At 39.5% G+C, this 12,726-nt stretch overlaps 1 protein-coding gene across 4 annotated transcripts in view; it reads right to left on the bottom strand.

The window, feature by feature from the left end:
* Positions 1 to 12,726, bottom strand: part of Eip74EF (Ecdysone-induced protein E74) — a 178,317-nt gene that overhangs the window by 75,730 nt on the left and 89,861 nt on the right. Inside the window, exon 1 of one of the 4 annotated variants that reach the window (XM_087403297.1) lies at positions 162 to 1,881. The exons of the other annotated variants lie outside the window; for them this stretch is intronic. Coding sequence (XP_087259423.1) covers positions 162 to 501 — 340 coding nt within the window. The 5' untranslated portion in view covers positions 502 to 1,881. Of the gene's footprint in view, positions 1 to 161; positions 1,882 to 12,726 lie in introns of those variants that run through there. 4 annotated transcript variants of the gene reach the window in all.

Here is a 12,726-nt window from a genome sequence, read left to right as displayed (position 1 = left end):
AAAAATAAACAATATATTATATATTTGGTCCAAATCCTAAAATAACACGCTTAGCATCGAGACACATGAGAAAAACTTTTATTGGATAAATGATAAGAGAGAGAGAGGGAAAAGTCTATCGACCAAGTCTAGATCGATCGAGATCATCATAACTGACTCACGGTATCGTCTCATGAGGTTCTTCTTGTAGGGTTTGGTGCCGGGCGGCCTGGACCGCGACCTCGTGCCGCCGCTACCGCCGTCCTTTGTTTGTTGATTGTTATCGGAGCAAGAGTCGTCGGAGTCTTCGGAGCAAGTCCGATCCTCTCGCTCCTGGCTGTACTCGGACGCGGTGGCGAAGCATCCCCGCAGCCTAAGTGCGGCCGCCTCGTTCCCATAGTCGTCGACGGGCAAATCCTTACGCTCGCGCTCCCGCTGTTCCTGCTCGTCCTTGTCCTCCCTGCTGAGCTCCGCGTAATCACCGACGCGTACGCTCAAATCCAACGGTTGATCCTCGAGCATGGTTACCCTGGCTCTCTTTCAGTCTCGCTCGGCGCGAACAAGCGCGTTCTCTCTCTCTCTCTCTCTCTCTTCTCTCACCCTCTTCTTCTCGCTTTCCGAGAGATCCCTTCGGCGATCGACGGATCCTCCACCACCTCCACCCTTCGCACTACCAGGACACTCGATGCGGCATTCCTTATCCTTGCTCGGTAATCCCGAACGGCGCACTTGTCTCGAATTTTATAAAAAATTCGACATTGCACTTGGCGGGAGTTCCCCGCCCGCCCGCCCGCCCGCCCGCTTGCCAGCGCAGGCGCGCACAACAAATGTCCTTCGAAACGGGCCTCGAACCTTCTCCTTTCTCAGGAGGTGTTTGTCCTCTACTCCTCTCACTCCCGGAAAATCGGAAAATCGGAAAACCGGAAAACCGGAAAACGGGCGTGATAATGACCGGCGCGGGGCGCGTTTACTTTTCGCGCGTTACACTTCCGCTTACCGTTCGGATTATCTTGATCGCGTCGCGGTGGTGACGGCGAAACCAGAAGCTCCGAGCCGGGGAACGGAGAACCGAGATAGAGACGGACGACAGAGATAAACGGACGTGGAAACGAATCTAGGATCTTAATCGGTTTAATATCTGACACAAAAGTTTTTGCTTCACAAAAATGCCCAAAGTGCCAATCAATAAAGCGGCCTGGTGCTAGTGATTCTTGAAAGAAGAATGTGAACTTGAAGATCGCGCGAAGGAAATAGGACGGAGATCTAGATGTTCGCGGTGGGAAAGAGATCCGAATTCCACGGTCTTTTCCGTGTATCAAAATATCAAGAGAGGCACGTTTCCAACGGGCTCAACCCGTTCGCTGTCAAAGCACTCTCACCTCTCTCGCGGAACGTTCAGCGTGAGCCGACGGAGCTGATGCCAGCTCGACGGTCGACTGGCTGGAGGAGGAAAAAAAAAAAAAGAAAGATTGTTTCACGGTCGCGCGCGAAAGAGGAGATCGTTCACTCTCGTTCACTCGGCGATAATTCGTCGGCTTGATCCACGTATTTCACTACTATCCGCAAACGATACTTGTGCTACTACTATCACGCGGTATCAGCATCGGTATCACTCTGTCTCCGACTCTGTCGTTGACGTATCCGTTATCGTTGCTCTCCCCCTCCCCCGAAAAAGGGGAGAAGATGATACGAAGAAAGAAGAAAGGGAAAGAGATTGACCTGCCGTGGAACGTAACCGCGTTCGCCTGCACCGTGGCTGGCTACGGTCGCCGGTGGCACACTGACTGACTCGGAACCGGGGTAGCCCGCTAGTCCAGAGTCTCGTTCACTCTCCAGACTCTCACACTCCGACAGCCGACTCCACTCCACTCTACCGCCGAACTCGGGCTCTCGGCCTCTCGGCCTCTCGCTAGTCTCGCTCGCGTACCGCGCACGTCACTCGCGCCTAAACGTACCGCCGTTCGGTCGTCTTCGCCGTTTAGCTTCGGAGCCGCTCGGTTCGTCCGTTCGACGCTCACGAAGAAGAGGCACCAGTCGGCTGCAGTCGGCGATGAGGCGCGACGACGTTCGCATGTATATACGCCGGCGCGATGGTATATTATACCATTATACGTCTGACGTCTGCCGCGCGCGACACATTGCGCGGGATATGCGTGGATGCGTAGCCTACCGCAATGTCAGATCCCGTGACGCCCTCCCTGCGCAACGCCCGCGTTGTCCGTTGTCGACGCCGACGCCGACGCTGACGCCGACGTCGACGCCGACAGCGCGGTTCGACCTCTAATAATAAATGCCTCTCTCTCTCTCTGTCTCCCCCTCCCCTTTTTTCCTCGTTTACTCTTTCGGTTCTCTATCGTCATCGCAAGGGAAAGCTATTTTTCCGTCTATTGGGATAGGACGCACAAACTCGGCTGGGTGCTGACGCACCCGTGCCTTGCGTGACATTAACCTTCGATCGTCGACGTCGGAAAATACGAGTAGTTTTGTATCTCGAAATAAGCTCGAATAAAACAAGTGAGACTAATAACGGAGACGCTTATGTTCTACGAGGTAAAACATCTGGCGCGTAAAATATTAGAATAAAATAAGAGATTGTAATGACATGTACAAATGTAATCATATGGAAAAATATATCTATATTATTTTGTATTGAAATATGTACATGTTACAAATTTTGAAAACTTTCTTTTTGTATTAGAATATAATTGATAACAATTAGCAGTAAAAATTAAGTATTGTATCAACAATTTTAAAAGGTTCATAAAAGTCTATTTATCATGAAAAGTTATATTCCTACAATAAAATGCTCTAAATAATATTATTATATCGTTTATAAGCTAATAATTCCATTTGGAGCAATATTGTAGGAGTATGAATTCATTATAGATATATTATATAATTCTGATCGGAAAATAAATCATAAAATAAATATCTAGTTAGTTAATTTCTACTAGTAAGCGCGTACATCTACTTTATTAAAAATATTACGCACCCTACGCATAAATTATCTTAAAAACCTGGAAAAGAAATACAAAAAATATTATTCAAAAGTCTTAAAGTTCATTATTTATATTTTCCTTTATAATAAAGGCATAAATGTAAATTTAAATATATATATATGTAACATACATACACTATTAAAAATTACAACTATAAAGACGAAGAATTTGAGAAATTCTGTACATTTTCTACTCCTATCTATACTTAAAGGTTAATTACTAAAGTCCTAGTTTAAGTTACTAAGATTTTTTAAATTAAAAAATTGTAAAGATGTAGTCCGATTAAATTCGCCGACTTCAAGTTGGTCGAGAAACTCTGCAAGGAGCTCTGTACGTCACGAGTGTCACGCTTTATACAAAAAAATTGATCTTGGCGCATAAATCCTCCAAAATGTGATCGAGCGCAGTCTATTTTCGCGCAAAGCATCTCCATGGAGGCAGCGCGTAGCCCGCGAACGATACGTTGCGTTGCATTGCGTTGCGTAGTCGCCGTAGTCGTTCGCAGAGGCAGAAAGTCCGCAACAGTCCGGCTCGCACTTCGAAGTTCGCAGTCGCGCGCGAGCCCCTGACATTGTTTCCGCCTATCGCGGAGAGTGAGAGCGCGAGCGCGGCCCGTCGCAGCTCGCAGTTCGCAGCTCGCAGCTCGTAGCGTCGCGGCTACTCCTCGGCAGGAAGAGGAGAGCACGGGAATGCGAGTGCGAGCGCTGCGAGCGCGGTATGGGTGAACGTGCGTGGCGAGGTCGCCGCGCCGCGCCGGGAGAAGGAACTCTTCCAATCCGACCGGCCGCGGCCGCAATAAACACAGGTGCTGCGCTGTAACTGCGCCGCGTGTAAACTGCACGGCGCGGTGCAACGGAGATATGCCAGTCGAATTTCGACGCGGTGACGTTTCGTAATGCCGCGCCCCGGTCGATCGGTCGATCGGACTCCCGTAGTCCCGTCCATGTCACGGCGACTCGCTTTCGTTCGCCGGAAAAAAGCGGCCGAGCGTAGGCGCGAAGCATTGCAGAAAATAATCCTTTCCCCGTTGACAGACGCGTGCGCCTCGAATTGAGTTTAATTAGGTCCGATGTCGGGGTATCGATAGCTTCCGCGAATGCCTTTGTCACGTCATTGTACATCACTCTGTTTCAGCGTTTTCAAATCCTTTTCAATTTGCCGCACATTAAATAGGCGAAATTTGTCGAGATATATCATTAGGTGATTACGCTTCCGTATATATCTTTTATCAGGTATACTACTAACACGACATTCAAAAGTCATGCAGTCGAGGCACAAGCAATTCTAAAGGTTTTATTTTATTGCTTTAAAAGTGATTTTTAATTACTATAATATCACTGTGTAGCTAAAATGAGAATAAACACAACAAATTAATATAATATTAATTTTCACATTTTTAAAAATATCTTTTACTATCACTTACTTACGTTTTTATTTATTTTTAAATTTTTTCTTTATCGCTTCTTTAAAATTTCTTGCGACTCACCATTGTACATCGTCATAGTACATCGATTGAAAATTCTGCTCTGTAATATTCACGTTTCATGTGAATTCGCAATGTCAATAAATTCTTCGAATATTAAACAAATACATATTGAGATGAAACCCTAATATGAATATACAACAAGTAGGAAATAAAGGCTCTAAACGGTGAAGCTGCAAATTACGCCCCGAATTTAATTTTCAATCTTAAAATGCAATCTTAACGAAACTCGAGTAGTAATATCAAGTAGTAAAACAAATTAACAAGCAATAATAATATTGACCCATAGATATCTTGGAATGATCTTAACAATCTACTGATGCTGACAAGCATCTTGAAACCTGTAAGTAATTTTACTGCGAAAAATATCGCCTCGGCGAAGATTCTTGGAATAATTTTTACGTGCAATATAATTGTACTTGGAAAGATATAAATCTTGAAATTTATACTTTTCATAAGAAAATATTTCTTGGAGTAAACATTTGATCAATAAAATTATAAGAACGTTCTGTAGAGTAGTAGTCTATCGAATGCACGTATAAATCAGCTGCGTGGTTTCTCGCGGGGCGAACTTTTGCGCATCGCCGATAGTGTAATATAAATCGCTCGGATTATCGGCGGTCGCTTATCAGTCGATCATCTCTCGCTCTCCAGCGACACCAAGGTCTCGTATATTTACGTGCGTGCGCAGGTTCCTATCCAGGGAAGACAGCGGGCCTAGATCCTGCAGTGCAGTGCGCGAGGAAGAGCGCACGGCGGTGTTCGATAGATCGCGATAGACCGCGAATTATTGGCCTGACGGAGCCAGCGAGGCTCCATTGCCGGAGGCGCAGCCAGAGGACAACGAAGCTAGCGCCCGATTCTCAGAACGCGTCGCGTCATTCTCAAAAGGATTTCCTTGACGAGAACGCTGCTCTTTGTCACGATGCCGTCTATGACGTCGCACGGCATCTAAACGAGTTCTTGTCAGAGTGGCAATCTAGCTCTTGTGAAAGAACAAAAAGAAAAAAGGATAACAGACAAGACGAATGAATGACATTAAAATTTAGATGCCTCGGTCGAAGACTGAATATTAAAGAAATCGCACTCAGCGATTAAATGAAAGTAAGTGAATTCAAAATAGAAAGAATAGATAATAATACAATCAATGTGTCGGAACTTAAGATGGAGAATAGAAAATCGATATAATTCTGTAACAGATTCAGATTTGAATATTGCGGAAATAATTGAGATATTTAATTGTGTGTGCAATGAAAATGCAGCAAGGATCATATTTTTCCATATATGTAATTTAATTTTTTTCAATTATACTTAATTTGATTTTACTTTTAAGTAATTTTTCGATATAATTTTATAATATATCTCATCTTTTCTGTAACATTATAATTCGTTCAGAATTTAAGAAAAATTTTGTATCCTGGGAAAAATTTAGCGATTGATAAGAGTAAGTGTCCGTAGCAACAAAAAGCAGAACGATCAATTTTTTTTCTGAAATAAAAATTTTTAATTGCATATACTAAAATAAATTTAAAAAAGAAAAGTTGATTTTAAAATATTATAATGGATATACGATTGTTATATTAATTTAACATTGAAGTATAAAACAAAAAAGTTTGTTAATCCAATCAACTGCATGTTGAAATATAGGAATTCCTTTTTTTTTATAAAAGTTTTTAGAAAAAATTTAATTTAATACTTGAAACTGTGATTGGCATTTTCACAGAGGGACTGCAGCTTTTGTGCGTCAGGCTCTATATTGTAACATGTTAAAAATAGCTAAAAATATAGCCAAAACGTCTACAAAATTATACATCTTATTAAATTATATACTTATTGCCATAATAATTCTTACTGTAATTGTTTTTTCATTTCAAGTTTCGGAAGTTTTATTTCATTATTAATTTTTATTTGATCGAATAATACTTAATTCAAAATAAATACATATTGTAATAAATCTTTTTTAAATAAATATTTATGCACCGATTCCAAATCTTATATCGCGGTATATAAACACATCTACTTACATATAAATACGTATTACTTTCTCTGAATGTTTAATATCAATTGACGTAAGAAAGTTAGATGTGTTTGATTATGTTCAACCTGAAACACTGTATCGTACCGAGAAGTAGAAATTCTGTTCCACAATGGAGAGAAAGAGAGGGAGAAAGAGCAAGTGATATTTTCCGATATGCGTGTTGACGATCGTGCCGTCACGGCGTTTTCCTTAGAGGATGAACTCATCGATCGAGCCATGTCGTACCGGACACGACAAATAGCCTGAAAGTTTTATCGCGGCTTGCACAACGTGGCGCGATGTAGCGAGTGTGTTAAATGCCATATTTATGCGAAAGCCTGTGACGAATCGCTTTTAAGGATCGATCGATCGAATGCTAGTTCCAAGTGCGTTGTCGAAATCCTTTCGACGTTTTTGATTCGCTACGATTGTAAATATCTTATAATTCGTGATATGTCATCTTTCTATTAGCCGTATAACATTTACAATTTTTACAACATTTTAAAAGTAAGTAAATTATAAAACTTTATAAATTTCATTTTGCGCAATCATTGACAACGGAGATTCAAAATAGTAAAATATTTGCGACGACTTATCGTGATGCAAAGCAAAAGATGGAGATCTCGCACTAAGATGGAGACATCTGCATTAAAAGGTTCCATATGCATGTAGAAACTATCCTCCTGATGTTACTATCCTCGATTTGTCGTTCCATCGCAAGGGGGCAGCCGGCAGAGCCACACCACGTCGACGGGGGACCGGCACCGAGTTATTTTAGCGCAAAAACGGCCTACGTTGTCGACCCGGGAGAGAAAATCTCGTAACTCTCGCCGATCTCGAAACAACGTCCGATCCAGGAAAACCGCGATTTCTAATCCGTCATTAGATCCGTTACGACGTATTCATCAAATGCGACTCATTTAATAATAAATCATGATTCTCTTATTTATAGTTTCAACTAACTTTTTATACTCTGTAATTGTATTTTGTGTGTGTGTGTGTGTGTGTGTGTGTGTGTGTGAAAATAATTAAAAAAATACAAGATAAAAATGGAAAAGGTGAATAATTTAAAATAATAAATAAAAGCTATATATTATTTTGCTATTTATATGTTTGCAATTTTATATTTCTTTCATTTTTTATTGTATAAACAGTTGTATATACAGTTTATTGTTCCACAAATAATAAAAATGACTAATCGAAAGAAAGTGTTCGATTAGATATGTATTTGATTAGAAGAAAAGAGGATATATAATTTTTTATAAAAAAAAGAAATATTAAAAATATTTTATTAACATTTATCTCCACATTTCCATGAATATATGTATATAAGTAATTATTTCAAATCCTCCAAAAATATCTGATGCTATTAAATTTTGAAGATTATTTTGAAAAGTAATATACAAGATGTAATGTAATGATAATTTGAAACAATTTTTTTTAATAGTAGGTCAATTATAATATAACTTTTTCTGTTTACGACGTTTACAATAAGAAGATTTCCATTTGTCCAATAGACATATCGAAACAGAATTACATAATGTTGCTTAAAAATATTGATAATAAAATTTAAAACTATTTCTCCGAATGATATTTCTCTTCGCTATGAAACATCTGTCATACATTCGCCGATAGTAAGCTCGGCTTTAATAAAACGCCACGGAAGAATGGTCACATTTATTTTTCGCCAGCTAATTCGGTAATATATGACCGAGTGACCTAAAAACTTTACGACGGTATCTTCATCAGTCTCAAAAAGCGTCCAACGAGAAGCGATAACGCCATACCATAATTACGACAAAGGATATGACGGTCTGCGTGTTAAAAGGCTTTGTGGCGTGCTGGTCCAACTGGTTTAATTCTTTCCGGTCAATTGGCACATAAGAGAATATCTCTCCACGAAGTTAACTAGTGCAACAGGTGTACTATCTGTTCGTAAATGTGTTTCTGTCTGGAATCTCTTCACGAACGAACTAACGTATAATTACGTATAATTCGCGCTGCTCATTTATCTAAATTAATAAACATTTTTATATATAAATTACAAGATCTAATAGAATTAACAATATGTAATTGCTTCTCAAAATATAACTCGCACGCATCGACTTTTCTATTCATTTTTTTTTTTCAAAGATGGAAAAGTCATAACCATTAAATAGATGTAAATTCAGATTCCACTTCACTTTTAATTTCTTCATTTATATCTTTATTATCTTCATGCTCTCTTCTATACTATGACTTTAATTTATTTATTCATTTATTTATTTAATTATTTATATTATATAATTAGTGATCTATTTGCTTATCAATAATCTCTTGGCGATCAACTAAGGATAATTATATATGGATTACATACGGAGACGCATATACATACATGGTAACGCATCCACTAATTATTTATCGCAATCGTGGTAGTAAATGGTAATCACTTGCCGTTCAATTTTCTGCATGTAAGCGTCACGTTCTCTTTCTTCGACTTTCTACGTCGAGCGCCGTCAACCTTTCCAATTGTCATCTCAATCTTCTTGTCTCGCTTGCCGATATCGAAGATGAGCTTCCTCATAATATAATACTGTTTTCGAATCGCAGAAAACTTTCGTTTATTTACTATTTATCCTCGTATCGTAATAGTATCGTATCGATTGAGTGACGTATTAATGATGACGTAAAATAGAAAAAAAAATATAATTAATAGTTCAAAGTTCTCTTAAAATTAAAATTTCTTCCTTGTATTTTTTCGTAACTTTAACTTCTCTACATTTCGTTAAAGTCCTCTTTTATTTCACATGTAAAAAATTGTTAGTTATAGAATATTGATATACAAAAATGTTAAAATTCCGCAAGACGTCGCGCGAAATTTTTCAGAAAATCTGTACAGACTTTCATGGACATGAGATGGTAAATTGCACATGGCGATGGAGAAAGATACTTTGTTACATTATAGTTAACGATGCCGCGAAATAGTGCGCGTGCACCGCCGAAGAAAGTGCATCCCGTCTCGTTCTTTTCTCGTCCGTCAACCCGCACCTCCTCCGCAGCCCCGTTAATTAATATCTGGCGTGGCGATTCGATTAAACGGCTTATTACCAGAAAGAATTAACACAAAACGTGCACGCGCCTCTCGATAATTGCAGCTACTCTCGCCACACACGAGAGGATGTAATTTGAAAAAAAAAAAAAAAAAAATCTCACTACTGCGATACAAATTGGTTGCGTACCTTTCAAAACGAATCTCGCAATATTAACCATCGATTACGCAAAATAATCAGTGAATTATTCATCGATAAATATTAGGAAAATTGAAAAAAATAATTGCAATTTCCACAACTTAAATTACTTTAAAACAACAATTTACTTGTAGTTTCTCATTGTTATTAAGTATATTTAGAAAAGTTTAAAATGTTTTTTTTTTTAATTTTAAATTCTAAATAAAATCTAATTATTCATTCGAGCATTAATCATTGCAATAATATGAATTAAAAATTCAAATGTCACAATTTCGATTAGATTAGGTTAGATACACAAACAATAATGCAATTTCATTGATTATTGATTATTTAATTAATACTAGAGACACAAAAAAATATTAATATTAACTAAAAGTGTTTATATTGGATAAATCGGTTAGGACAATCGTTATCTCTGAGATTAAAAACTAACAGGCGTCGAAAACGACGCACTGAGAGTTTAGTTTCTCTAAATATTGCGTGATTCGTTAGCCTCGTCGGCATGGAAGCGCCTTTAATTTTTCGCCATTCTTGCGGGAAGGTGAAAAGAGAGGAGGAAGAGATATTAACTGGTGATTCAGGCCGAGACTAACGCGCACTTTTCCTCGACACGTTTCTCCCCGACGCGGATGATTTCCTCTTCTACAAGTCCTTTTTCTGCCTCTCGTCATTTGATGATGCAGAGCAAAAGGGTAAGTTAAAGATTTCTCTATAGATCATTAAAGATTTGAAGCACTTCCATGACTATTTCATCCGTGAGTGATATCGGCACCGAGAAAACACTATTGAAAGATCAATTTATAATTTTCTCTACAACGATTTTATACTAATTTATACCATCCACACAGATTTTCATATGCACATTAATTGCTTTAACCTTGTTTAAAAACTTTTTTCTTATATTTGACTTTGTCTCATTGTTAACATAAAGTCTTCTTTCCGTGATGATCTTTTTATTTTTTATCGCTCAAAGCTTTTTAATATTGATCCAAACAATAGTAACTATAGTAATTGTATAATAAATTTGAACAGACTAACGGGTTAAACATTTCGATTTGTATTAATCGTCGTAAAAATCTTTCTACCTTGACTACTAACTAGAATTTATTTATTATGAATCGATTTAAAAGAAATATCGACGCCTTGTTAAGTTTAAACATCCCGAGATTAACATCGGAAGTAGTAGTGAGAGTGAGCCCGGAGGTGCCAGAAACTTGCGAAGAAATCTCCTCTCGCGATCGAGACTTGTCAAGGACACGAGGGTGCGCACATCCAAGGCGCGCACTTGCGCGCGTCGCTCGTCTTCCTTTTCGCTGCGAAAATTGCCCGGAGTACCCCGAGCGAGAAAAAGAAAAGTTATGGCGAAATCGCTCACTGTGTTCTACATACCAATAACCAGAAAATTTTCCTACCGCAGCTATCTTTTTATATAAAGAAAAAACATCGTAGGGTTGCAAGTGTCATTTATGACAACAGTTATCTCTTCCCTTTCTTCGTAAACATAAAGATTATTCATTTTCTTCTCAGATTTTTGTGCAAACGGATTTTGTCAAGTTATTTTGAGACACTTTAATCGAATACGCGAAAAGGACGGGGTTGCTCAAGTATCTAAAAATTTAGCTAAATATAGAAATAATCTGAAAATAATTTTATTGTACCGTCAAAATAGCTATGCGAGACACTCGACTGATTATTACAATAGAAACGCTAAAACTTTTCACAGCATCTCATCATGCTTGAGTTTCTTTTAAACACTTTGATGATCCAACAAACTTCTTTTCAGATCTCTAGCTAAATTTTCTAGCTAAATTACTTGAGCAATCTCGTTCTTTCCGTGTCATATCAATACGTGATCACAGTCACATAGTAATCCTAAAGCTAGATACATTGCAAAATCTAGTTTTCGCTGACAAGAGCGTACTCTCTTTATAAGTGAATTGTCACAATTTAGATGTAATTGAAGCAGTCACGTCCATCATCATCGTCCTTGGTCAACGCGCGATGATTGTCACAGGAATCCGTGAATTCTCGGTGGTGGTTGCATGGATAAGACTTGCGAAGCGTGGCGCGTGTTCGACGAACAGTCACGAGGAGGTGCCAGAAACCGTGAAGTAGTCCCAATGAATGCGACTTTCCAAGGACATACGTCGAAGAAGGAGAAGAAGAAGAAGAAGAAGAAGGAGAAGAAGAAGAAGAGGAAGAAGAGGAAGAAGAAGAAGTAGAAGAGGGAGAAGCGACAATGGAGGAGGAAGAGGGACGATTCAGAAGAAGGAGGAAGGGTAGAAGAGCGAAGTAAGAGTTAGTAAGAGAAGAAGAAGAAGAAGAAGAATCCCCTCGCGCAGCTCACGTCCGCGAGAACCGGAAAGATTCTCTCGATCCGCTACGAACGGCTTCCAAGGTCCGCGATCCGTATTCTAGCGAGACCAACACATACGAGAGAGAGCATTCACGCAGGCAGGCAGGCAGGCAGGCAGGCAGGCAAGCAGGCAGGCACGCACGCCTCGGACGCACGTCCGGCCGCGAGGTTATTGTTTAAAACGTTCCCCTTTATTGTGTCTACAATGTGCTCGGTCGCACGCGGCCGGAACGACCGGAGGGCCTCCTCCTCCTTCACCTTCTTGGTGCATGTTGCTAAATATGCCTTTTGCAATTCTTTCGCTCGGTTACGCTGTACTCTTGCATTCTCGTCTTCGGTCGGTTGATTAGCGGTCGGGATTGACCGTGTCATCGCGCGAGATCCATCTCGGTTAGAAAGCCCCCTAGGGATACCTCAGAGAAGGATACCTTGAAGACACATGTTATTTTAACAGTGAATTTTCTGAAATCAAACTAAACTCGAAGCTTTTCTTGTCGACCAAAGCTGCAAATTTTAATATTACTTTTGATTTCGATCGAAATAATCTTGCAGAAATCGATATTGTTGCGTTATCATCGTTATCTCGTATTCAATTTGTATCGAATTGTTATATGTAATAGTTATGCAATATTATATACCATCTATGCTATTTCATAGTTTAATAA

This window comes from Acromyrmex echinatior, chromosome 2 (genome assembly GCF_024713525.1).
Source record: "Acromyrmex echinatior isolate Ae372 chromosome 2, ASM2471352v2, whole genome shotgun sequence".
Classification (NCBI taxonomy): domain Eukaryota; kingdom Metazoa; phylum Arthropoda; class Insecta; order Hymenoptera; family Formicidae; genus Acromyrmex; species Acromyrmex echinatior.
The sequence above is the reverse complement of the archived record's forward strand: the minus strand, read 5'-3'. Positions and strand labels throughout refer to the sequence as shown.